General features: G+C 52.2%; 2 protein-coding genes across 6 annotated transcripts; one reads left to right on the forward strand and one right to left on the reverse strand.

The window, feature by feature from the left end:
* On the reverse strand, positions 1–21,279 carry LOC148382245 (glutamate receptor ionotropic, delta-1-like). Of its 5 annotated transcripts, none has more exons than XM_088359948.1 (18): positions 20,740–21,279; positions 18,806–18,961; positions 11,979–12,263; positions 10,109–10,314; positions 8,949–9,002; positions 7,300–7,473; positions 7,025–7,186; positions 6,826–6,945; positions 5,556–5,657; positions 5,317–5,439; positions 5,184–5,258; positions 4,758–5,100; positions 4,475–4,613; positions 3,883–4,078; positions 3,657–3,823; positions 3,134–3,377; positions 2,438–2,570; positions 1–2,285 (listed from the first exon to the last, which is right to left on the reverse strand). In XM_088359948.1, exons 1-18 carry the CDS (start codon positions 20,825–20,827, stop codon positions 1,873–1,875), a joined length of 3,180 nt encoding a protein of 1,059 aa, XP_088216074.1. In that variant the 5' UTR covers positions 20,828–21,279; the 3' UTR covers positions 1–1,872. The 5 variants fall into 5 exon arrangements, with proteins under 5 accessions (XP_088216074.1, XP_088216076.1, XP_088216078.1 ...); XM_088359950.1 differs by lacking the exon at positions 20,740–21,279 and adding an exon at positions 19,034–20,252 and having other exon boundaries at positions 11,979–12,537; XM_088359952.1 differs by lacking the exon at positions 11,979–12,263 and having other exon boundaries at positions 20,740–21,278.
* On the forward strand, positions 20,039–25,373 carry LOC148382246 (pancreas transcription factor 1 subunit alpha-like). The gene has a single exon (XM_088359953.1). It carries the CDS (start codon positions 24,753–24,755, stop codon positions 25,299–25,301), a length of 549 nt encoding a protein of 182 aa, XP_088216079.1. The 5' UTR covers positions 20,039–24,752; the 3' UTR covers positions 25,302–25,373.
* Positions 25,374–25,597: the final 224 nt, after the last annotated feature.

Below are 25,597 nucleotides of genomic sequence, written 5' to 3' on the forward strand. Positions count from 1 at the left end.
TGTTGTAAACATACTTCTTTATTAAAGATAAGAAAGTCCACCGAGTGGCCATAAATTAAAGTCCTCCGTTGGAGCACAAAAGACAAGCGGGCGGCGGCTTCCCGACAGCCAGCCAGCCGACGTTAAGCAAAAGTTGAATGCACGCGACCGGACCGCTTCAGTTGGAAAATTTAGGTGCGTTAACATTTGTGAGTGGGCGCACCACAAAGAGGACAAAAAAAAAAATTTGACAAGGCCACACCTCAAAGAATAGTCCAGCTGTCGCCATTCAACTTTTGCCCGCCTGTGATGAGTGAGAAAGATCGCAGACATTTAGCATGCTAAGCTAAACTTTTCCAGCACATGGCAGTGAAGAAAAGCGCCCGGCGGCCCCAACGAAGCTTTGCCTCACGATGGAGGAGGCGAGGAGCGGGAACGGCGGCCATATGGTTGACTCTCGTCTGTTTCACTCCATTCAGACTAGAGATGCACCGATCCGATATCTGGATCGGATATCGGCCCCGATATCAACAAAATAGATGGATCGGGTATCGGAAAATGCAGCCGATCTGTGAGCCGATCCTTTCCTTAATCTATTGGGACGCGGGCTACGTCATAAATTAGCAGCATGTGTGCCGCATGCCACGAGAGTTTTCTAAACAAACGCAAACATGGAGCGAACAAAAGAGTCAGCTGTGTGGAGGTACTTTAAACTGAACACGCCAACTAGCTCGACGGCAGTTTGTAATGTCTGCAAAGCTAATGTTGCCAGGGGTGGTGGTAGTACTGCCAGTTATAGTACTACCAATTTAATTAAGCATCTCCAGAAACACCACGCAACGGAGCACCAGGAGTTCCAGCAGTTGAGCAGATCTAAGGGAGCGGGAGGTGGACCTACACGGCAGTTAACGTTAGCAGATGCACTGCAAAGACGGGAGAAATTCCCAGGCAATAGCGCAAAAGCTATGAGAATTACTGAGAAAGTGCTGGAATTCATGGTTTTGGATGGACAACCAATGAGTGTTGTTGAAAACGAGGGCTTCCGACGTTTACTTGAGCACCTGGAGCCACGGTACAATTTGCCATCGCGCAAGTATTTTTCTGAGACCGTACTGTCAGAAATGTATGAGAAAGTGTGCGAACACATGTTTACATTGCTTGATTATTGTATTTGACCAAGTCACTTGTTTATTCTCTTGTCCCGATGCTATATTTTATTTTTCCACATGTAGAAGTATGTAGCTTGTTAAGTCAACCATAATATCGGATCGGTATCGGGTATCGACCGATACGCAAACTCACGGTATCGGTATCGAAACTGAAAAAGCCGGATCGATGCATCTCTAATTCAGACCAAAAAAGGTTGTTTTTTTTGCGTGTTTGGAGCAGCGTCGTCACGGCAACCAGAGCCGAGCATCATCGCCTGAGATCAAATAACGCTGACCCGTGCCAACATTAGCATCTAATGAAGTTTGACTTTTTGATTAGGGGGAGGAAATGAAACTAGATGAACTTTGATTAAAGATGACGATTGGGATTAAATCTGTCTGTCGTCATGGCGACGGTGACGTTCAAAAACAATTGCGGAGCGGCAAATGGAAAGCGCTTGCTTTTTTTTGAGCCATCGAGAAAACAATCACCGTAAATTTAGCTTCTGTCATGTGTTGGGCTAACTTTAGAAAACTTCTGGTGGCTATATTGAGATCCGTATATGCACGCCTTATATACACAATATATTTTGTAGAATGCGAGTTGAAAAGTGGAGAATATTCAAAATACATTTGGGGCCCACTTGTTGTTATATACACCAATTTACAGCAGCAGAAAAGTCAAGTGGCGAGGGGCGGGTAGAAAAACACCTGGTCAGCCTAAATGGAGGTGCTGTGGGTGGCATCAATGGCTGCGGTGAGGGGTCCGGCCTGGTAGAGTGCCACCTTGCCAGGGCTTTGGCGGAAGAGGCCCCCGTTGGGTGCCCTGTGCTTGCACTGCATGCTGGCCACCAGCTGGGGCGCCAGCGCGCCGCTGCCAGGGTGCTGGCCAGGCAGCTGGGGCGGCGTCCGGCCCAGGGTCCCCCCAAGGTGAGGGTGGCTCACGGGCGGCGGCAGTGGCGGCGGCGGCCCCTCCCTGGGCAGAAAGGTGGTCACAGAGAGGCCCGGAGGCAGCAGGCCCGCCTGGCCGGGCGCCACGCTGCCCATGTCCAGCGCAGAGATCTCGATAGAGGGGCCGGGAATCTGCTTGTGGACCAAGTCCTCGTCCAAAAGACTGTTCATACGCCGATGCACCTGTTCCAGGTTGACCTCCTTGTCCTACGGGGAGGGACACAGAGGCTGAGCTTTTGTCGCTTGCACGCGTGCAATGGCTGCCGCCCTCGTCGCCGCGCAACCGCCGACGCCCGAGCGCTTGAAATCAAACGCGGCCACCCAAGTACGAGTCGAATGAAGGCGGGCTCTATTCTGACCTGTGCCAACGGCAAGCGCTGGCTGCCAGCCTCTCCCCGCGTCTGGCCAAACGTCCCTCCTCCCCTCGGACGGAGAAAAGTCACTATAAGTCAACGGACCCGAAACCAAAGCCAGCCCGTAATCCTTAGCGACCTGCACGACAGCACACAGCCAGCGTCAAACACAGCAGGAGACAACGTAGTCGTCTGCCACTCAAGATGAGCGTTTGGCTGCTCGCACTCCACTTGAGGGACCCGCTGAGCTCCTGCCAGAAACTAGATTCTAAAACTGCCTGTCGATGCGACAACGTGGCGGCAAATCACTACTTGTGTCCGAATCGGCCAGTGATGTCGCGCAAACAAACTTCACGTCCGATTTTTATGACGACGTTACGAGGATCTTAGGATGAGCGCAGGAGTTTGCAAAGATGATAAAAGGGATCTTAGGAAGGCTTTTATGAAGACGTGTCGGACATTCCCAGACACTCAGCGTGTTTCACGGCCGACCGAGGCGAATAAAAAAGGAAGGATAAAGCCGTGGAGGAGGTGAGCGAGCGGCACGTCGGCGGCTTGTAAAGACGAGCGAGGCCTCGGGCAGGCAGAGGGGTGCCGTGAAATGATGCCGTGAAAACATGCAAAATGGCGGAAGATTAAAAAGGAAGCAAACGGGGCTCGGGCAGGATCCTTGGAGCGAAGCGCGGTGGGCAGCTGGCTCACCTCTTTGGGCGCGTGGCGGTGGCGGCGTCGGCGGCAGCCCCACCAGGCCTCCAGGCCGGCCACCAGGCAGGCCAGCAGCAGCCCGGCAGCCAGGATGCAGAAGACGCCGGCGAAGCTGTGCAGCTTGAGCGAGCGGCCGTCTGGGTGCGCGCTGGCGTGGCCGCTCAGGTCACAGCGCCCGGCGCGGGGCCACCACTTTTGCTTCAGGACATCCAGGTCGCCCTTCTCCTGCAGCTCTAGGATCCTGTCAAAGAAGAAAGCTCTGAGAGAGCGATCGCATGAATTGTCCCACAAAGTCGGGCGTGACCAACACGTCGACTTGTTTTTGGCAGCTTGGCTGACTTTGACTTATTTTCACGCGGCACATTTTTCACCCCGCGGCTTTTTTCTCAGATGTGAGAAAAAAGTCTGAGCTCTGCATCCTTCTCAGCGGTGAGCATCTTTGAGGTCGTCACGGCCACACACGGAACAAAAAAACAACACTTAAGATGAGGCGTTGACATTCTAGCAACCGATGGCTTACTTTTGTGAGAAGAGGTCCCTGTAGGGACTGCCATGCTGCAAGGCGATGCCGTAGCCTTTGCTGCCGACGCCGCTGCCCGACACAGTGACGGCGCAGTCGTCGTCCGTCAGCGCCGCGTACTCCAACGCCGCCATGTCCCACAGGAAGGCGTATGCGCTCTTCTTGGCCTGCGCCGACACACGTGCTCACAATCTCACAGGAGAGCGCCATCGGTGGCGACACCCACCTTGCGGATGCCCTCCGAGGGGCTGGAAACGGAGAAGTCCAGGCCGCCGTTCTTGCTGACGGTCCTCCACAGCTCGGCGTAGGTGCCGTCCTGCTCCAGCGGGTTGGTACCTTTGTTGCGCAAGTAGTCGTACACAGCCGAGTCCCTCACCGTGCCGTAGTCCACCTCCATCTGCCGCGACAGGTCCTGGAAGGATCTGCAAGGGGTCAACCGCGGCACACCTTAATCAACGTCAGTCCACCCGGTGGACAAATAACTATGATGCGAGGCGACAGGCGGGCGGGGCGGGCGGCGCCCGGGACGCTCGCCGGCGTGTGCCAGTGAAGGGACAGCCAGACTAGGTAAGCAAAGGTCTTCCGTGTCCAAGCGGCACGCCAGCCACAATTGCTGCGTCAAGCCAAAACAGAGAAGCACTTCCTCTTCACTTTTTTGCATCTGCTCAATTTCATATGAATCATCTTACGCCGGAGGGCTTGGTTTTTTTTTCTTCAAACTTTGCTGTCCGCTCCATTTAAGAGCTCCTGCTGTGGATTTGTGCATGTTCAGCAGTGTGTTTGCGTTGCCATTCCAAGAGGGCCAAGGAGGCGCTTACCGTATGGCGTGGTCCATGCGGGACACGGTCAGGTACGCCGCCAAGTTAGCCGTGTACGACGAGCATACGATGAGCGTGAAGAGCCACCAGCTGCCCATGACGATCCTCAGCGCCACCGAGCCCACCGCGCCTTCGCCACCTGCAAACACACGGGCGGGCCAAGCTCAGCGAGGGGAGGCACATGTTATGGCTTTTCTTTTTGGCACTGCCCCCACCAATGACAGATTTGGTTACGGCGGTTGATGGTGGAAAAAGCGCACCAGGACAGACAAACGGAGCTGACCTTGCTGCACAAAGGCCCCGTAGACGATCCAGACGGCGCCGTGCAGGGATCCAGCGACCGAACCCTCGGCAGGCTGGCCCGGTGACGCGTTGCGGGCAGCCGACGAGCGCAGCGCCTGCAGCCGGTTGAGCAGGAAGATGAGGACGCCCACCAGCGGGACGGCGGCGGCGATGCAGGCCCACACGGCCAAGTCGAAAGGCACAAAGAGCGAGAAGATGTTGATCTTCTCTTCGGGCTTCCTCAGCAGGATGCCCACACTGTAGTCCAGGTAGCGCTTGCTGAAGTCCACCACATTCTCGCGCTCCGGCGTGATGGTGATGGCCGACACGGCCAGGTCGGCTCTCTGCGCCAACACAGCATTTACGCTCGCTTATTTGCCCACGGCAAAAGACGGCCGAACGCCATTGGCGGCATCGAGGGCTTCACCTTGTTGATGAGGTCGCCGATCATCCCGTTCCAGGAGCCGTTGGAAAGCTGAGACCCGTATTTGCTGTCCGACACCTGCGGGACCACCATCAACATTTCAGAAAGTGCAGAGTCAGTGAGGGGGGGCGCTCACCTGGTAGATCTCATACTTGAAGCCCAGGTTCTTGGCCAAAGCGTCCAGCACGTCAATGGAGAAGCCTTTGTAGCGTTTGGGCTGGCCCAGGATGTTCTCCGCGACCATCACAAACGGGTCCTCCTGCCAAAATGGTCACTCGGATCAACATTCACGACAACTATTGGGATGAGGTGTGAATTTTTGCTTGTCTTTGTGGTTGTGTTTGACGAGCGCATTGGATAAACTGAAGTGTGTACCAGCAGGGTGACCACTTTGACGGTGACTCCCTGCATGCCACTCTCGATGCGGCTCTCCTTCAAACTACCGTTCAGGCCGCGCACCGGGTCCCACGTAGCCAACTGCACGGAAGAAAAACAAGACAGGAGGTCAGCAGCGGCCAGGATTCAAACGCACGGCCGTTGCCATGGCGACAAGATGGCAAAATCCCCGCTATTCAATTGATGGCGTTTCAAAGTTTGTGCCGATGACGTGGGCGCCATTAGCCTTTTGGCGCTCTTTGTCTCCATTGTGGTCACTGGCAAGAAAAGATAACAAAGTGCGCATTAGCCACCGCGGCTAATAAGCGGGGCGCGCGCCGCTGTCGACGGCAACGTGGTGTGAAGGGAGCTAATTAGCCTCGTTAGCTAATGCAGTCGGCGCTCACACGGCCGTTATTGTTCCTTAATGACCGCGCCGCCCGGTGGTGAAATGAGCGCAAAGTGACCGGCGCTAATTAGCCAAAACACGCTAGCCGAGATGAGATGAGACGGCAGCGCCAAAGCGACGCCCGCCCGCGCCTGGCCAAAAGGCAGACATGCAGCTAGCTCCTCACAGCCACATTGTTGCCGCTCAGAAGGTTCAAGGCCCAAACCTTCCCAATCCGATCGGCGTGATTGATTAGGACGCGCTTCATCTGCAGGAATCAAAAGGAGCACAACAAATGAGTGGCGAGCTGCTGGATTTAATCAAGCCATCTGACCACAGGCTGACATCTTAATCAGCATGCATATTAATGAGCGTGAACATTTTAATGCGTATGCATATTAATGAGGCCACATGGACCGAGCAGCGGCATGCTAATAACGACAATCTGTCTTTGTGCATGTGTGTGTTTTCGTGAGTGCTCGATTAAGTGCGCGTGTGTGCGTGTATGCGTGAAGACCGCGGCCATTACAAAGTACACAGGGACTCATAACTCAAAGTGAGAGGCCAGATGATTAAATCTTCATTACTGCAGCAACCTTGCGTGTGTGTGCGTGCATGCTGACACGTGGACCCCACAAGATCCTAAATCCCTGAAATGGCTTTGCATGCGTAGGAGACAGGGTGTCAATTACACGTGCGTGTTTAATGAAAACAAGCAGCAATGAAAATGCATGTGCGCATTCATACTAAGTAGTAGAATGCATAAGTGTGTGTGCATGAGAAAGCGCCACATCCACCACTTGGCGGTGCTGTGACTTTTGAGTATCCAAACACTTCCAACGACGCCATGATGGTAACATTTTAGCGCCTGGTTCGGCTCACCTGCTTGATGTCCTTGCTGAAGGTCTCGCCGAAACTGGAGCCTAGGATCTCAAAGTGGACGTGTGCGTTGGCCCCGGCGTCCTTGAAGTCCATGGTGCCCGTCAGCCCCGTGATGTTGCCCTGGCGACGCAGCACAAGTTCAACTGTAGCGCTTAACGTTCGACACACAAGAAACGCTCGGAGCACGTCCGTCACCAACCTTCCGGATGGTCTCCAGCATGGACCAGCCTCCGTTCCAGGGCTTGGTGGACTTCCTGATGCAGTTGAGGCTGGCCATGCTGTGCCACTTCCTGTCCTCCAGCTTCCTGTAGAAAGCGTTGGCCAGCATCAGCACACTGTCGTACAGGTACAGGTTGGAGACCTGGCGGGACACCAAAGGGAGGAAGGTGCCTTTGAGGGCCACAGCTTGTGCTCTGTATGGGGGCCGAAGGGGATCCAGCTACATTTTCAGACAAAAGCCAACTTAGCCGTTACCTCCAGGTTGTGCAGGTAGCCTTCCCGAGGGTCGCACAGCAGTGACGAGATGCGATGGTTGTGTCTGACGCATCGAGCGCCACCGTCTTTCCACAGTGGGAAAATCTGCCGGACGACCGTCATGCGCCCCGGCGCGCCGTCGGTAAGCTCCAGGACCTCGGCGTCGCTGATTTCCTGCGGCGGCCGGGAAATGTTTGGTTAAATGCCTTGCAAAGCGTACGCAAGTCACGTGACATGAGCCCAAGGCTGAACCTCATCACAGTCACTGGAATACAAATATGGATCTTTTTTTTTCTCATCATCTTCTAGCAAACCTCAGCCGCATCACTGAAAGCTCAATAAAAGATTTCCACGTGGAAAAAATCCATGAGTTTGGTCCCTTTGAGCACACGCGTAAATGGATCTGAGTGGTTCCTTAAGAGTAAAAGACTTGAGGAGGCCTCAAATAATGAAGACAAGCCAGATGTGACGCGCACCAAGGTTTAGCTCCCGGCAGGCTAGCATGCAGCTTGACGTGCGCGTACACATACACTATGGATGGAGTGCATTTCTCGCAGCGTGAAAAAAAAAAAAACGCAAATGGGCGCATTAGCATCCATTTGGCTGCAGCAAATGGAAGCTAATGTGTTTGGCTCATCTCGAGGAAAATAAAAGGCGGGCAGTTTTGGGCCGAACGCACTCAAGCGTAACGTGTTGATGCTTTGATGTGGTGATGTGCTGTGGCTATTAACACGCAACAAAATCATTGCAACATTTTTTTTGCAAGCGGGGGGGTCACAGTTTGTTCTTGAAATATGGCGAACATGTTATTTTTCCAGTTTATGCCACTATTGTGCAGCTAATTGTTGATGAAAGAGACATTCACCTCTTAATCCCGCTCCCCTTTGAGTTAGCGATTGTTCTCCCCTGCAGGCGTTGGCGGTTGAAAGGCGAGCGAAGGAAGACGGATGAGCGAGTGGACGCGGGTGGCTCAGGAACCCAGCGAGTTACCTTTTGTCCGCTAATTATCTCATTAGCACTTCAAAGCCTCGCGCTGGTCACTCGGAGGTCGTTAGGGGTCTCCTAAAATATGAGTTGCTTTGGAAGCTACGTTACACTTTGGGATCCTTTTAATTGTGTCAATTTGTTAGCAGACCTCAGCACACAAAGACTGCAGTCATCAATCAGACTTTGAGCAAAATTGGATGACTTGACCCAAAGCCATTCCTCAAGGCTCTGTTCGAAGGCTTCATCTCTTTGGCTTAGCATGGTCATTGTTGCTACTTTTTAAGCTCCAGCATTAGCGTGTTGCACTTAGAATGCTCAGCGTTTTGCCCCCCTTTACTATCAGTCATCCTTGTTTTGATTTTTTTGATTTTCCAAGTATTTCCATGAAGAAATACAAAGCCTCTGAAATGTCTCGGGGGGAGTGTTCACGCTTCATGTTCATTAGCAAACGCTCCGTGTGATTAGTTAAAGCGTCACTTTGAAGCTGTTGTCGCAAAAGGGGGATTCTGCCCGCAGTGTGTGGCAAAACGCGCACACTCTAACACGCTCATTGACACTGTTAATTGACTGCAAACATTGACGCTTGCATCAAAGCAGAGCAGACGGCAAGAAAAATCACTGCGTGACCGCAACGGCATTGATGATGTCATAAAAGGACGTACCTCGTTGACAAATACCCAGTGGCTGTCCTTGGAGGCCAGATTGGTTTCCACCGCCTGCGCACATGACATAAGCAGTACATTTATTACACACCAAACGCAAACAAGCCTCACAAAAGTCACGACACACGACACTCGGTCAAATCGATCGATACGTCGGTGCGGTTTGTCTGCTCTCAACCTGCTAAGCATCAGGCCAGCCGGCGGTGGTCCATTTGCATTCAGATGGAAGGGAGGCCATTAGGGTCGCCATGGCGATACAAATACAGACAAGGAGAGCCAACACACCTGTGAGTGGATGCAAATGACACAATGCCCCGGCACATCTAACGCCACCAAAGCCCTCGGCGCACCGATGCACGCATGTGCGCATTGTTTGCATTGTTACTATGGAAATGGAAGCAACATGCACCAGCCAATCACTGATAGACTACAAATTAATAGAACATGAGTCATGACTACGTTCACAATATGAACACACTCTCCCATGTGCCTGCACACACACACACGCGTTACCACTCACACACAACCACAGCAAAAGTGCTGAGTCATGACTTTACATTCATGTGAATGCACACAAATGCACTTTGATACGCACGTGCCCACAGACGAACTGACTGACTGACTGACTGACTGACTGACTGACTGACTGACTGACTGACTGACTGACTGACTGACTGACTGACTGACTGACTGACTGACTGACTGACTGACTGACTGACTGACTGACTGACTGACTGACTGACTGACTGACTGATGAGGTGTCATTTTTACGCTGATCTTACAAGCGCCTTTAGCAGTCTGTTGCTAAGAGACCAGCCATCCAGCTTCCTGACCATTTGTATGCAACACTGTGTGTGTGTGTGTGTGTGTGTGTGTGTGTGTCTTGTCACCACCCTGAGGCATCCTCTATCCTGCTCCTACGAATATGCATCTAACATTGTGCCTGTGTTTGGTGCCAATGTGTGTATGCGCATGGTGTCTGAGTGTCTGATTGATTCTCCCAAACAATATGGCTGCAGACAGACTACAGCTTCCAAAGTGGACATAAGGCTATCTGAAATTTGTGTTAGCGCAATTTTTGTCAGGCTTAGAGCACGCGCACAGCAACATGTCTATTGATCTTGCGCTCAACAAACATTTGACATGCATGTTTTGCCCACCTGCTGCACGAAGGCATGTGCGGCACGTGGGCTGAGCAGCAGGATGGCGCGGCGCAGCGTGTCACGGTATCGGTTGAGCTCTTCCGTCCTCATGGAAGTGAACAGGTCGCTGAAGGCCTGACTGATGTTCTTGTCCACCCGCTGCAGAGACACGTCCAGACCTTCTCGACACGCCCGGTCCAGGAAACCCTGAAGGCCTCGCATGTCTGCAACGGAAGACGCACAGACTTTTTTTCATTGACAAAGAGATCGGAATCTATCCATCATTCGTGTATTTTCCGTTCGTCGAGACCCGCGCAAGCGTCCGGTCTAATCTCATCTCGTCGTCATGCACAGGATTGACGTCGTGTCGGCGGCACATCGCGACCGTCCTCCATCTCGTCCCCCTGTACGTCTCAGACCCGACGTAAATCAAACGGGCCGGCGGGCAAATGCACAGCACTTGCCGCGTGACCTTCAATGCCTGCTAAAATCTGATTTTCAGATTTTGTCATGGTGGCCACATCATTCGGTACGCCCATGAATTCAGCAATAAATTGTCAGTCATCTGTCTAGCAAGTAGCAGCGCTGCATTCGGGTCACGCTAATTGTCTTCCATCTGGCAAGGAAGGATGTCAGAGGAGATTTGAGGCCACCGACCCCATCGGCTTGTCGGCGTCAATCGGCTCGGCCTCTCAGCCGACCGGGGGACAAGTGAGCCGATAAGACACCTGTCAGCTTACAGTCAAGCTACCCGCCGAGGCGCCCGGCCTACAAGCTGACGCCAACAACCCACTGCGGGTGTTCCACTTTCATCTGCTGTGATGTCGCCGTCGCTAGGACATCACAGGTTGCTCAACATCATAACGCAAAATGGCGACCTGCCAGTTCCCTCATTCAATTGCAATCTGCTGATTTGACGTTTGGACTTGTGCACGTACACGCAGGCTAATTGTCTGTCTCCTTGGTCCCAAAGACAATTAAGCAAGAATTACCTGCATGTGTGAACTTTAGCGGCAGGGTTGTTTGCGAGGGCCGCTAACGCGTAAAGCATTCCATTAAAAGGTTAGCGCCGGAAAGCAGATTGCCGCTGCGCTCTACTGGAGGGCGGCAACGAACGGAGGGTCACTTCTTTCGAGTGCATGCTCTTGCCATCTTCTCCTCACTGTGATTTAATTGGCTGGTGGGCTTCAATTAAGGCCAGCGTGCCACTAATTGACTTCCCGTCTCCTCGCGCTCTTCACCTTGAGCGTCGCAAGACACGAAAGGCGAGCAAACGAGCGAGAGCCAGGCGAGCGAGCAAGCGAGAGCCCGGCGAGGCCAAAGCGAGACTTTCATCCATCTCCGCTCATCCCGATGGACGGGCGCGGCCGTCTTGGCGCGTTAGCGTGACGCTACGTCAGGCTAATGTGCTGAATACATTTATGAAGATGTAGCGTAGCGCGTGGTTCGACCGGCTCGACCAGCTCCGTGCACGAGGGAGCCTCGCTCTTATTTCAAGTGCGCTTGAAAAAGCCACGGCAAAATTCATGAAAACAAGAGGCTGCTTCGAAAAAATCAAGACACGTACACAGCAAGTCAAGTCTGCTCGTCCAGTCGCCAAGTCCATTTCACTCCCAACTAACACGAAGGAGCGCGGACACTCCAACTCAAGAGTGCACGAGGGAGGCCACAAGCATCTGACACGCTGGCGGCAGAGGGCGAGCGAGCGCCCTTCGCATGAGCGCCTCGGCACCGTACCCAGGGTGATGCAACCGGCAGCTGGCGAAAGGCGTTTTTCCCAAAGTGCAAGGCAGAACGTTCATGCGTGAGATTTCCTCTCAACTACGCCGGCCGTCACGCTCAGGCTCAAATTCGGCCCGCTCGGAGATCCACGGCGCCCGTCACATACCGTACTCGATGTCGTAGAAGACGATGAATTTCTGCCAGTGCAGCTCCTCCACCAGTGTCAGCATGACGTCATTGAGGCGCACGGGCGGGCGGGCCGCCAACGTGTACCCGCGCCCTCCCGGACTGGGGTTGAGCTGGCATGAGGTCCTGGGCGAGCCGCCGCCATTCCTCTGCACGTACACGTGCGGGATGTGCATGGCGTCCGTCAGCGACTGCAGCGCGCTGGCCGAGGCGCAGCCCGTGGACGTCACCAGCGCCAGGATGCCTTGGTTCATCAGCTCACAGGCTGCGTGCGGCCCGACACAAAACAAAACAAAGGTGCGCAAGCCTGAACTAAATGTTGATCCCCACATTTTCTTAGAGTCAATCTAAACACCTATTGGAACACAAGAAACGTAAATATAGCACGCAGATGCTCGCTCGGTTGTGTAACGTCACGACCCTCACACGGACGGACACGTCGGGCCAAAAGGTCTTCCCGGCCAGACGGATCGAGGTCAGCCGGCCCGTCGCTGACGAGAGCGAGCACTCCATGAAGATGCCGCATGAGCCAATAAGAACTGAAATGGCAGAGATGGCGCACACAAACACACACACTAAACAAAAAGATCTTAAACAAGGTGATGATTCTCAAGTCTAGTTGAAGCTCACAGCTGTTAATCACCACCTCATGACGACTCACGCACAGGCGTGGAGAGCAGCCATGGACAAAGCAAAGAGTTGTAAGTTCATTTGTACACAACAGGGGGCATATCTGCATACTGCACCACACACACACACACACACACACACACACACACACACACACACACACACATACACACAGACGGAGGGCACTCAAAGGACTGCAGCAAAACAATGCGCTAGCTATCTGACTGAGCGGCCTTTTGATAATTTGTGAACTGCGGCCACTGAAATGGTGCTCTTCAAATGTCAAACATCAAATTGTCTCGCTCTTTTGGCTTTTTTGCATGCGACAAAGCAGCCACACAAGGAGCACACACACACGCACAGCGACGGCCTCTTGGCTCTTTATGTATTCATGTCTTCTTTTTATGGCTGCTGCCGCTGCTGCCGCTATTGCTGCTGCAGCGCACGGGAGAGATTACAATAGCAGCAAATGGAAAGTCAAAGTCTCGCACGCTAACAAAACGGTAAGTTGGCAGTAAAGGAGCTAGCGCAAAGTCTGACCGGCGGTGGTTTGTGTTTCCCGGGGAGCACATGACAAAGTGCCGCCTGGTTTCCGTGAGCAAGAGCGGAGCTGACATGTTTGCACGCGACGCTTGTTTGTTAAGAGCGGCGGTCTGCGTTGCGTTGCGTGCGCGACGTCCTGTTTTTCAAATGTCATTTAGCTGCTTGGGCTAATCGCTCACGGCTGCACTTTTATGAGCCGGCCTTTTTCCGGAGCTCGCAAAACGCCTTCACCGCTTTTCAGCAAACTTGGAGCCTGCAGCTCATTAGCAGACGCTAGCTGCTATGCTAGCCAGAAAAAGCAATTTAAAAAGGCGGTTTGAAATAATTTTGTGGGGGGGGGAAACACCATCAGGGTGCATCCAAATTAAAAAGTAAGGTTTCAAGTGGTATGAAATGCTAAATAAGTAAGTGTGTGTGTGTGTGCACGTTCACTAAATTTAACCGGCGCTGACTGACGTCCGCTTTGATGGCGACGGGTGACCGTGTGACCCTCCCTCAACTGCCTGTCGTGTTTCTTCTGGCTCTTTTTGAAAAATCACACAATTTTAAAGAAAAACTTGATCAAAGTCAGGCGTGATGAGAAGCGCAGCCACTGCCGACTTTAGCCTTCCGCTGGCTTTCGGGCTTTTCCTTCTTTGTCATTTGGCCTTTGGTGCTTTTGTTGACTTATTGATGAAGTGCAACCCGCGTACGAACGCAGCACACCACGCCACGGCCGGGAAAAATGCCGTGCAGGTTCACTTTCATGCACTCCAAAGGGCCAGCACAAAAAAAAAACAAAGTTTGCCATGGCTCGCCATGCCGCTTCTATTTTTACGCGCCACTTGTCAACATCTTCAAGAGCTTGTGGAGTATTTTGGGCCTCTTTGTTCCTTGTATCATTCCAAGCCTCTTTCATTTAGCACACTTCAAATAGATTTTTTTTTTTCAAGTTTGCAATCGAGCAAAATGTTTATAAATATTCGCATACGTTTGGACACAATAGACGTCGTATTCAAAGAGACATTTCGGGCCTGCCTGCCGCTTGCCTGCGGCGCTATCTTTCGTCATTGGTTGCCACATCAAAATGCTAAACTAACAGCTAACGCAATTGGGCCAGAACGTGAAATGATCCGTTTGGCGTTTGGCTGCCTCAAGAAAAGAGATTCAAAGTTGGTGGAGCCTCCGGGCCGCTGTCACGCACGCACACACACACACACACACACGCATGCATGTTCATGTCTGTGGAAGAGCGCTTGATCTTTCTCTGCTTTTATTTTGTCATGAGGGCAAAATATGAAAGTAGAGGCTGAAAGGACTTTGGGGCGAGGCCAGCAGGCTGCTGCTGATAACACACACACACACACGTATGGGCATGCGTGTGGATGAAACGTCCCCTGGCCGCTTGCCTTGTTTCTAGATTATCCGCATTCACTGACACCCAAATTGACCTTAGCCACTACGTGTGTTTGTGGTTGAGTGAGATAGTGAGCTTTCCAATCTCTGTACGCAGACAAGAGCAATAAAAAATAAAAAAATTGCCCCTGCCAACACAAATTCGTTCTTTCAACTTCCCGGTACGGCGCTCGCTCACTCGCTCGCACGCATAGCGACACCCGCACCATCATCAATACACGCACCAGTTGGTAATTGGATTTCAAATGAGCAAAACGACAGCCGATTGATTACGAAGGCCATTAGGAGTTGCGGCGAGCCCATCGGTTGACGTGAGGCTTTCTCGACGGCGGCGACAAAAACGATGGCGGTTTCCCGCCAAGCTTGACGCCATTTTGTCGCCTTCAGTGCAGCCAAGTCGGCGGCTTAACGCTGATATCCAATAACAGCTCTCGGCTGAAGCGGGCAGCGTGAATGCGAGCATGTAAACACGTGAAAGGTGACATGCACACGTGATCACGTCACGAGAATGCGGTGAGAAAAGCCGCAGTGTCAAAGTTGGGTCGGATTTCTTTCAATAAATGATTGAAATTGAATTATTTAAGGCCATGTTTTAAAAAGTACAGCTTTCAGCTGTCACATTTGAGAGATTGCTTTTAAATAAATCAAGATTGAATTTCTCATTCATTTGACTCCCAAAATTAGCGAAAGGAGCTCCATGGCGAGGTGTTGTTGGAGAATATGAAGGCGATGAAGACAAGTCCAGGGAAAAGGAAAAAGGGCTGCTCCATATTGCACTGCATTCTTCATCAACAAGCATTCCGCTATATCTGTCCATTAGGCAGCTGTTTGGTGGCTAGCATTAGCATTTAATTTTATTGCACTCTTTGTTTTGTCTTTGGCCCTTTTGGCCACTTTTAATAGGGGCGGGGTGTCTCACCTTCAAGCCATTTGCATTCAATTTGTTCCCTCACTTGTGCGCACGTTGGCTCTTCGCCGCATTTAGGGCTTTTGTCTGAGAAACGCTCATTATTCAGCTCAACCTACGCTGTTTTTCTTCTCCCCGTCACACTTTTTGTGGGCTTTTTTTTCCCCCTTGCTCGTGTCGAGATAAACTTAAATATGTCCTGTGTGTTCTCTCTTATCGCGTCGCTGCGAGATAAAAGAGAACAAAGTGCCATGGCGCCACACAAAAAAAAAAAAAAAAAAAAAAGGCACCGTGGTGGGAATCCTTCAACTTACTGCTTATTTTGGATGGTCCTGCAAATGAGTATAAATCAGTTACAATCAAGTGCGACCGGTCCTTCATTCACTGCGCGTTTGGCTTCCGTGCCAACCACTCCAGTATTTCTTGGATGTTACAACAAAGGGAAACTTTGGATCACGTTTGCTCGAATGGATGAAAGCCACCAAACGAGTGGCTGCTTGCGAGAACAAAAGAGGTGTCGTGTCCGCTCAATGTGTCCGCTCAATGTGTCTCTCTTCAGCTCATTAGTCCGGCCGGTCTGGCGTGCTGCTCACAATGGCGATGAACAAAAGCGGCCGGCACAGAGGTAGAAAAGACCTCATTACGGTTGCGCCTTTGCTTACGGCTTGGCAAAAGTACACGGCCGCCAGCGCCTGCACGACCGCGTACAAAATGAATGGAGACACACCGTCTGCTTGCAAGTGACACAAAAGACAATAAAAGCCGTGTGCATTATTGAAAGGCCAGACGCTTTTGGCATCTGCTTGTCGATAAACGAGTCCACACGTAAAGCGGCGCTAAGCGAGCGTATGCGGCACGTCGCCGCTGACCCCCCGTGCGCATAAAGAGTCGAGCCACCTGCCATTCATCCACTCCTTGTTATGGAGGGGTCAGTCCGGGTCGCCGTGCACCATTCCCCTCCCCATCCCCGCCGTGCGGGCCCGATCGTCACGGCGATAACACGGCGCTTTTGTCGCCGATGTTGAGACGGCGCACACGAGCGAGATCTGCCGCAGCAGACGGGCCGGGCCGGGCCGAGGCGCCCGAGGGCCTTGTGAATATTTCATGAGGAGCTCCTACCAAAACACAAACGAGAAGAGGAAGAACATGAGCGAGAAGACAGCAGCCGAGAACAATTGAGCGGCGACCGGTCCACTCCTTGAACACAACTTGAACTTGTCTGACGACCGGACACATGTTTTGTCTGCGTGCATCGTGATATTGACCGGCGACCAATCCAAGGCCAAATTAAATCAGGCGGGATGAATGCCATTTCCATCTGGAGGACAAACGTTGGTCTCCTTTTCCTTGCAACCAAACTTTTTAGACATACACCCGCAGCTTATTTAGGATGTAGGAGCAGACTATGTGTGTGTGTGTGTGTGTGTGTGTGTGTGTGTGTGTGTGTGTGTGTGTGTGTGTGTGTGTACACGCGGACACACACACACACACACACTATCTGTTATCCAATCGCAGCAGAGTGTGATAACGCTGTCCATTAGCATTGAGAGACTTTGCTGATGTCAGCAAAAAACACACACACACTGTCCTGAGTTGTACCCTTGAGGGCTTGATTTGCAGATGACGGAGCATCTAACCTCAGGCGCAAAGCAGCTAGCTAATGCAGCTAGCTGATGCATCAGAAGCGGCAATTAGCATTAGCGTTTCACCAGAGGTTGTTTTTCAACAAGCAAGCGCTGTTAACACCAATTCATGACATGAGACTGTGCAATTTGTACTCTTAATTACGGGCTAAGGAATAATGATGTTTAAAAGTGCTACCTCCATCCCTCCGCCTCACCAGGTCTCATCTCCATGGTGACATCACCATGGTAACAGACTAAACTGTCATGCATGGCTCGGACAGCATGCATGCACGAGCCTTCATTTTGGCGGCTTGTTAACACATTACAAACTGGTCCTTGTTTTTTTGCTGGAATGGGTTTGTGTCTTTTTCTTTCATTTGAATGGAAAGAGACGATTTGAGTGTTTTGCGCCATATGACAACCTTGACATGTGTGATGTCACATCACGTCGGACTGTCCGAGCGAGCCATCTTCTCCTCACCTAACATCCTTCCTGCCACCCCGTTTTCTTCTTGTACCTCCAGGACCAAATACTCCCTCTGCTTTGTGCAGGCGACACTCTGACTGGTGTTTTGGGTACCGAACGTCGTCTCAAATCGCCATGGTAACGCTCACTGGCTATAACACGCCACCACGTGTTTTGCTTCTTTTGTGTGCGACGATGGCGTGACGAAGCAGCGGCGGCGTTTTACGGCACGCTCAACGAGGCAACGGCCAAAGCTTCTTCATAATTCATCAATGGCACATCAAAGCGACACAAGTCCTTATTAGCCGGGCACGCCAGCTTTCATTTCTTCCAATTCTTCAGGGACTTGCGTGGCGCCGCGACACGCGTGCCGCGCTACGCGTGCCGCACTACTCGTCAGGTGCCCAAGTCCTCTCAGCTCAAGAGGCGGCCGGCCAGGAGTGGACGTAAACGACCGCCGCGAGCGAACCGGGAGCAGAAAGTGGGACGCAGTGCCTTACCGAGTGACAATTTCAGACCTGCCGCCGAGATTGACGCTTTAGATTCCGCCACCTCAAAGTTGAGGAGTCACGCAGCACTCGCGGCGCTCGCGGCTGTCAAAATCAGGTCAGGCCACGTTCTCGGAGTCGCTCTGGCCGCGGGCTGTTTACAAGGTGCTACTTTGCAGTCAAATCATTTTGCCACTGCACGCTGGCACGGTGATGTCATCCATTTTGCATCGCTCCTACAAGACAATATCGAGCCTTGTTTACATTGACGCGCGCCTATACTGCCTGCTCTCCAAATAACTAGAATATTGTGTTTGAGGTTTAGGAAGGTGGGGGGGGCACGCTCATTAAGGAGGAAAAAGAGAAATGTGGGAACGTGCTAAGCTGGACAACACCATACAAGCGCTGGCGGGGAAAGAAAGATTTCACTTTTCTACTAATTGGACCTAATTGGGCACGGTAGCACATGAATAACACTCTGACGATTGGCCTCGTTAGTCCGACTATTAACCAGCATCCTGGTCAAACAAAGCGGCTTATTAGGGAGCGAGGGGGGGGGGCAAGGTCGGTACACAGATAGAACCAGAACCAGAAGTAAAAGCAAAGCCGAGACTACGACCAAACCCCGAGGCTATACAATGATATTTCCTAAAAGCAAAACTAGAACCAGAAGCAAATAACCACAGGCATCACTAAAAGGGGGGCGAAGCCCAAGCTGGCGTCAGAACTCGGAGCGGAACCTCGGCCGCTTACCTTCTTGCACGGCCTGGAAAGGGTTGTTGGCTTGGATGAGCTTGATGGAGTGCGTGATCTTCTCGCTCTGCAGCACGTCATCGCTCAGGCTGAGGTCCGACACGGCCAGCTGGAACACCTCGTCGTCCCGGGCCGCGTTCTCCTCAAAGATTGCACCTAAAGAGAACGCAAGAGAGCGTCACGACGGCCCAATAAGCAGAACCGCACATTCCCGTCTCTCAACAGAACCAGAGCTACGCGAGCCGCAGAGCCTTTGGACTCAGCTCCGGTCACTCGGCAGTTATTTGTCAGACGAGCGCCGAGCGAAGCTTCAAATGCCGTCTGACGTTCGCTGGCGAGCGCCTTTGGGTGCTTCCTCGTCAGATCTTGACGGCATCGTCTTGTCCTTGTGTCGAGCTTTGTTGTTCTTGTGTCGAGGTTTTCTCAACAAGAGCCGGCGGCCCAAATGCGTCTCTTCAACTGGGTGACGGCGCCGCATCGGTGCCGGTGATGGACCGTCACAGGGCATCCATCAGCGGGAAATGAACCGCCATCCACATCATCGTCATGTTGCTTGCGTTAACCGAGATGAACGCGTCTTCCTTCTCGTTCCACGCGTCCCCGTCGGCCACCATCTTGTCCAAAGACTTTGATCCCATTGGCTTGACACCTGACTCTTGTTTTTTTTCCTCCTCACTGGTGTGTGGGTGTGTTTTAGCACTGGGTTAAAAGTGGCCAAGTGCGATGTCATCACTGGCAGGGCAGCATCACGTGACTGACAAGTGGGCGCTTTGTGGTGGGCGCTTGATGCCTCGCCGGCTTCCCTTCCAGCTCCACTCACCGCAGCAAACCAGATCGGCGCGCGTCGCCTGCGGCGGCGCTTCCTGTGCAAACCCCGCCCCTTTTTCAAAGTGCATTTGATGACAAAGTGCGCGCGAACATCTCGCCAGGCGACAACAGTGGCCGTTTGTCCTCTTTGTCATGGGCGGCTTAAGATGCGGCGCACGTCCCGCTCAAAGTCTCGCTTCGCTCACTCGGCCAAAATAGAGAGAGACATGGAGGAAGGACCGCTTCGTTCTTCGTCCTCATGTGCCCTGTGACCTTACGACAATTAGGACTCATCCAAAAAGTTGAGTTACTTGAGCAAAAGTAGTGGAAGAGTCGCTTGCGCAGACGACCGCTCCTCTTGTGCCCGACGCGGTGACGCGTCCACGGCGGGCGATGAGCGTTACCAATCATTGTCATCAGCTCACAACAACGTTTGCTTGTCTAAACAAGAGACAGCGGTTCCCATGACAACAAGAAACCTCAACACCTCATAAGCATCACGTGACTTTTGATAGAAGGAAATGTGGTGGCACTTTGTTGATGGATTGATGTCGTGCTGCCTGGACACGAGCGTGGCGCATGCTGGAACGTATTGACGTTCCTGAAATGTCGAGCATGATGCCCACTGGACTTCCGTCATCATGGATGCGCCCAACGTCTTGCACTTGACAATAGATTTTAGGTTCACACCATTTCCGTCCGTCTGCGCCTCATATTTGACACACGTCACATTTCAGATCAGAACATTTCAGGTCGGCACAGTCAGTTGCCGTGCTTCGTCGAGCCGCATTGCCCCGAGCTGCCCGTTTAACACTTAAAGGTGCCAGGTCAGGGCTTTGTATCCTATGTTTGACGTTTGCACCCACTCCAACGTGAACACGACGCACTCTTTCCATGTTTGGATTCCACGAAGGTCGCCTTGCACGCTTTGAATGAAGCCGACTGTCCCGTCAATGAATGAGCAACAGCTTGTCTTCCTCATCGCGCACCAGTGAAGGGGCGGTCTGCACCCCGTCAACCGACCCCCCCCCCCCCCCCCCCCCGCTAGGCAGCATCAGGACCGTATCGCAAGCCCCCCCCCCTCCCCCCCCAAAAAACAGACAAAAGGGAGCTATCGGGTGCCTTACCGATGTGAATGATGGAGTCGGCGTGCAGCGTCGCTCCCTGAAACAGCAGCAAGCACGCGCGCAGCGCAAGCAGCATGCGGGGAGCCATGGCCGCGTGCACGCCCGCGCGCGCGCACGCACGCCGACGCCAGCCGCCGCGTCCTCAGTGCGCAAAAAGAAGACCAAGAAAAAAAAAGGCAAAAGCGGGCAGAAAAAGGAAAGCAATCCAAAGAGAGCCTGCAGAGAGTGCTAGGAAAAAAAGAGCAACAAGAAGAAGGTGACGAAGGAGGACGACGAGAAGGAGAAGCAGCTTCCGGACTGCGGAGGAAGAAAAGCAGCTGAGCCACCAGGATGAAGAGGAGGAGGAGGAGGAGGAGGAGGAGGAGGCGCAGGCAAGAGCTCTGCTCCGTGCGCTGCGCCTTTGCTACACTGACGAGTGAGAGCGGGAAGAGCAGGGGGCTCTGCACGCAGACGCTCTTTTTCTAGCGCTGTCCTTTCTCTCTCTGTCTCTGTCTCTGTCTCTGTCTCTGTCTGTCTGTCTGTCTGTCTGTCTGTCTGTCTGTCTGTCTCTCTCTCTCTCTCTCTCTCTCTCTCTCTCTCTCTCTCTCTCTCTCTCACTGACTTTGAGCAAGGGGAAGTGTGTTCCCGTGATTGGTCGCCAGCCAGTGGTGGGGCACAACGGAAAGGTCGCCATTAGCAACCATGCTCCTTGAGACCAGCTTACTTCTGCAGGGGTCCAGTCTGGGTCCACTGTCGAGTCCGCTCAATGTTTGTGTGACTTTTTTTTTTTTTCAAAGTCAAAGTCAGCTTTATTGTCAATTTCTCCACAGTCTAGCGCTGGAGACTGGAGGAGTGAGCCGGGTGACTCACATCTCTGGCAATCGAGGTTGCCTTGCGGGCGAGATGGGAGGTGTAAATGTCCTTCAGGGAGGGAAGCGAAGCACCAATAATCTTACTAGCCGTATTCACTATGCGCTAGACTTGTGCTTGGATGGCGACCACTCCAATGTTGGCCCAAAAAAATAAAACTCCTGGACCGCTACTTGGAAGGAAGTGGTTACCATGACAACAAAAAACAGAATCATCAGCTTCCAGGGGGAGCTGATGTCAACGCGTGACCTCTGACACCTTCCTCATATAAGAACCAGTTCATTGTGTCAACTTTACAGCAACGCGCTCACACGCTGTTGGCGATTTGTAGAGCCTTGCTCCCTCTGCTGGCCACAGGCTAATACATTCTTAAAACACCCGGCTAAAAAACAACCCAATTTGGATTAGAAATTGGACCTGCCCAGGAAAACAAGGAACGAGGAAAACAAGCGCTACCTGCGGAAATGAATCAGTACACTAACGTGACTTTTGCTGCCCCCTGGTGGTCAGCGCCCCCACAGCAAAGCAAACGCGCATACACGTGTCGTGCTCCGCCTGAATCAATCCATCCATAAATAACTATTTTATAGCTATATAGTGGGGTGGCGGGTCAGAGCTTGCTTTGACAAAGGAAGTGTAAGGCGCTCCTTCCCTCCGCTAGCCTATGGGAGGTCCTTGGGCAAGACTGAGTACCCATTTAGCCCCCCTTGTCAGGATCACTATGAAGCCATGGGAAGCAGGTGGTGGATGAAGTTTGAAGGCAGCCAGAGAGTATCTTTGTTACTGGTTTTGGACTTCGTTGTTCTGAGCAGAGGATACCCTTAGGTACAATGGTCAGGACAGCCGCGCAGTATGGGCACTGCTCGGACAGAAAGCAATTGCAACCTACTGTCTGTAAAATTGCAAAGAAAGCCATGGAAAGACATTCAATGCTTAAATCGAAGATGAAAGCTTCGGATGACAGAGAAGAATGGAGGGCCATGGCCGTCAATGCCTGTTCCAGGCAAGACACCTGATGATGATGATGATAGCTATAAAACCTCAACTGAAGGTACAGCTGCGACACACATAAAAAAACAGCAAAAATAACCTAATAAAATTGCAATTTTATTTAAGAATATAGTAACATTTTACTTGCCCATAATCCTGATTATTTGTACACAAAATTCATCCTCCTTTCTTCCTCAAGAAAGATTTTTGGATCCCGCGCTTTCATTGTGCCCCCGAAATGAAAGTCTATCATCTTTTTAAGATTCACATATTTTTCTTCATCTTTTCGTTGTCCATTTTTCTTGAGATACAACACAATACGATGCTATTCCCTTCTTTATTGTACCTAGCACACCCTCATACACCTACGTTTTTGGCGCGCTTCATTATATTCACTTCCTACTTAGCGTTGCCGCAAACAAGGTAAAAACCAACGTAGTGTCCACAGTACATACACGAGAAAATGTCACGTCACTGCAGTAAACACAAAATACGGCATAAGACAGGGAACAAATAACACAATAATAATATAATGAGAGCACAAAAAACTGACGTATGCTGATGTTTTTGTACACCTGCTAGAAGGCCTTGGTCTCGCCAACTCAAAATCTGATTGGTTGAAGCAACAGTCTGACATTTATTTTATGCTACAGGGCCATTTGGAATTATTTAATACGTATTATAGAAATTTTAAATACATTTTGTCCATGAATTAAATTAATACATATTCATGGACAAAATATAATTAACTTCAGTCTGTGATTCAGATATTTTTAGGCCAGCAGAGAAGGTCTTGCAGGCCCTGACGCCCCACCACTGATATATACAAAATTTGCTTCCAGGATGTTCGGCGACAGCAGTGTGTGCGCGTGCGTGCATGTGTGTCCTCGAGTGAGGTCGGGCGGCTGCCAAGTGTCACTCAAGTGAGGTTGATCAGTGTTTTGTGTGTTTAATTAAAAATGGGCGCGGCGTGGTGCGACCATGAGTGACAGGAAGCGAGAGAGCGTCCTTTGGCAAAGGGATTAGACGCGGGCGTGTGCCAGCCCACGCGGGCGGCCTTTTCAAAAGCGAGCAGCGTGGCCACAAAGGTAGCAACAGGGAGGGAGGGAGCCCCTAGCACACCCCAGCCCACCCATCGACCCCGGGCGGCTTTTGGCCGACACTTGCGGGCTTGCCAATCCAACGGCTCGGCAGCGGCGGCAGGCCAACGCGGGCCGACGATCAAAGCACCTGGCTATATTGCGAGCAAGGCAGCGAGCGGCTTTGGGCCAGGCCAGGCCCTGTCAGGAGACTCCCACTGGTCTTTTGAGGGCAAACTGGAGAACAAACTTTTTGGATATCCAATAGTGGCTCTGGTCGGCCACGATGAGCTCAGCCAAGCCCAAACCAGATGGATTTCTGGAGGCTGATAAAACTCCAGTAAGCGATGAATCAGGCCACGAACTGGAGCCTTTCCCAGCTGTCTTGGGAAACGAGTATCTTTGCTCTTGCTCACAAACAATGAAAATCTTCCTTAAAGCAGAGGAACACCATACTTTGACTGTGGGGACCAACAGGAGGATCACCCCACCCGACACACACACACACACACACACACACACGCACACACACACACACACACACACACACACACCTCCTGCTGCGTCACGTCTACGCTTCATTACAGCCAATCAAACGGCTCATTGACACAAGACTCGCACCGCAGATCAAACCTGACAGTGAACAGGATCCGGAACAGGGCAGACAACAATGGTTTGCACAAAGTTTGTAGGTGTCTCGATACTTTTGACCGAAACTCTGCATTGTGTTCAATGCTTTTGTCCAAAATCCACATTTTCATATTCACAACATAATGTGCTTTGCTGTATAGGACAATGTGCTTGTATTGGGACGGCAACAGGACGGGAAAAGTGAGGATGCTCTTTGTGAGGTTTGGGAAGATGTGACGTCACGCGAGGCTCATCGCTTCATTTGGTGGCTTTCCAATGAAGGTTGAGCGTGTGTGTGCACTCGCGCGCCTCTAATCCCCTTTTGATGAACTCTCCAAAGTGGACTTCCCGCCGAGCGGGCCGCCTTTCGGCTGCTGGAGCCGCACACGCCCACCACGCAGGCGGCAGCCACACGGGCGCATAAATAGGGCGGCCAGCCAGCCTCAAGCTCATCCACGCCGTCGCATGCAGCCGAGGAGACAAAAGTTGACGATGCTTCCGCGCAGAAGCCTCTTCACGCCTTTCATCCCGGAGATCCACGCGCTCCAGCGCGCCAAGCCCGAGGGCGAGCCTGGCAGTCCCGCGTGCGCCCTCGTGCAGCGGAGATTTGGAGCCGGTGCAGGCGCGCTCCTCCATGGCCTCCCGCAGGCGGCGGACATGCGCACCGTCGAGCGCGCCCAGCGGCGGAGGCGCCTGGCCGCTAACGCCCGTGAAAGGCGACGCATGCTCGGCCTCAACGTGGCCTTCGACCGGCTGCGCAGCGTCATCCCGCAGCTGCAGAGCGACAAGAAGCTGTCCAAGTCCGAGACGCTGCAGATGGCGCAGATCTACATCGCCACACTCAACGAGCTGCTGCGTGGCGGAGGTGGCGGCACGCCAGAGGAGACGGAATGGGAGGAAGGGAGCGATGGGGAGGCTGTGCGCGGGGAGCCCCTCGGGGAAGAGGGGCCCAGACGAGCGGCCGCCAAATTCTGCAAGGACCACACACACTTGCCACACTGCAGCCCAAAGTGACTTTTGGACTTGGGGTTCTGCTGCCGCACTTCTTTGTCAACTTTTGGACTTGGGCGTCAGACCTGCTTGCCTGTTAACATGCTTGAAGTATTTGTTGCATTGACATGTTTTTTTTTTCTCTTCCTAAATAGTCTCATTAAAATGTATTCACTGCTTTATCTCTGGCTCCTTGATTGCAAGCAAAATTTCCAACGGCGCACAGCGGTTGTCGGTGCCTTGAAATACAAAAGGGCTGCAATGACGGACTTCCAGACGTTTGGACAATTTGGAGTCAACTTGGAACAAAATGACAAATT

This window comes from Syngnathus floridae, chromosome 18, assembly GCF_059516105.1.
Source record: "Syngnathus floridae isolate MCC-2025c chromosome 18, RoL_Sflo_1.0, whole genome shotgun sequence".
Classification (NCBI taxonomy): domain Eukaryota; kingdom Metazoa; phylum Chordata; class Actinopteri; order Syngnathiformes; family Syngnathidae; genus Syngnathus; species Syngnathus floridae.

What these genes read in the sequence shown, in the direction of transcription:
- LOC148382246 (XM_088359953.1), top strand. Translation starts at nt 24,753, where the DNA reads ATGCAGCCGAGGAGACAAAAGTTGACGATGCTTCCGCGCAGAAGCCTC.
- LOC148382245 (XM_088359948.1), bottom strand. Translation starts at nt 20,827, where the DNA reads ATGGCTCCCCGCATGCTGCTTGCGCTGCGCGCGTGCTTGCTGCTGTTT. An exon ending in TCGGCGACCTCATCAACAAG is followed by an intron (nt 5,101 to 5,183) that starts GTGAAGCCCTCG and finishes GTGTTGGCGCAG; the next exon opens with AGAGCCGACCTGGCCGTGTC. An exon ending in CGGGGCCTTTGTGCAGCAAG is followed by an intron (nt 4,614 to 4,757) that starts GTCAGCTCCGTT and finishes GTGTGTTTGCAG; the next exon opens with GTGGCGAAGGCGCGGTGGGC.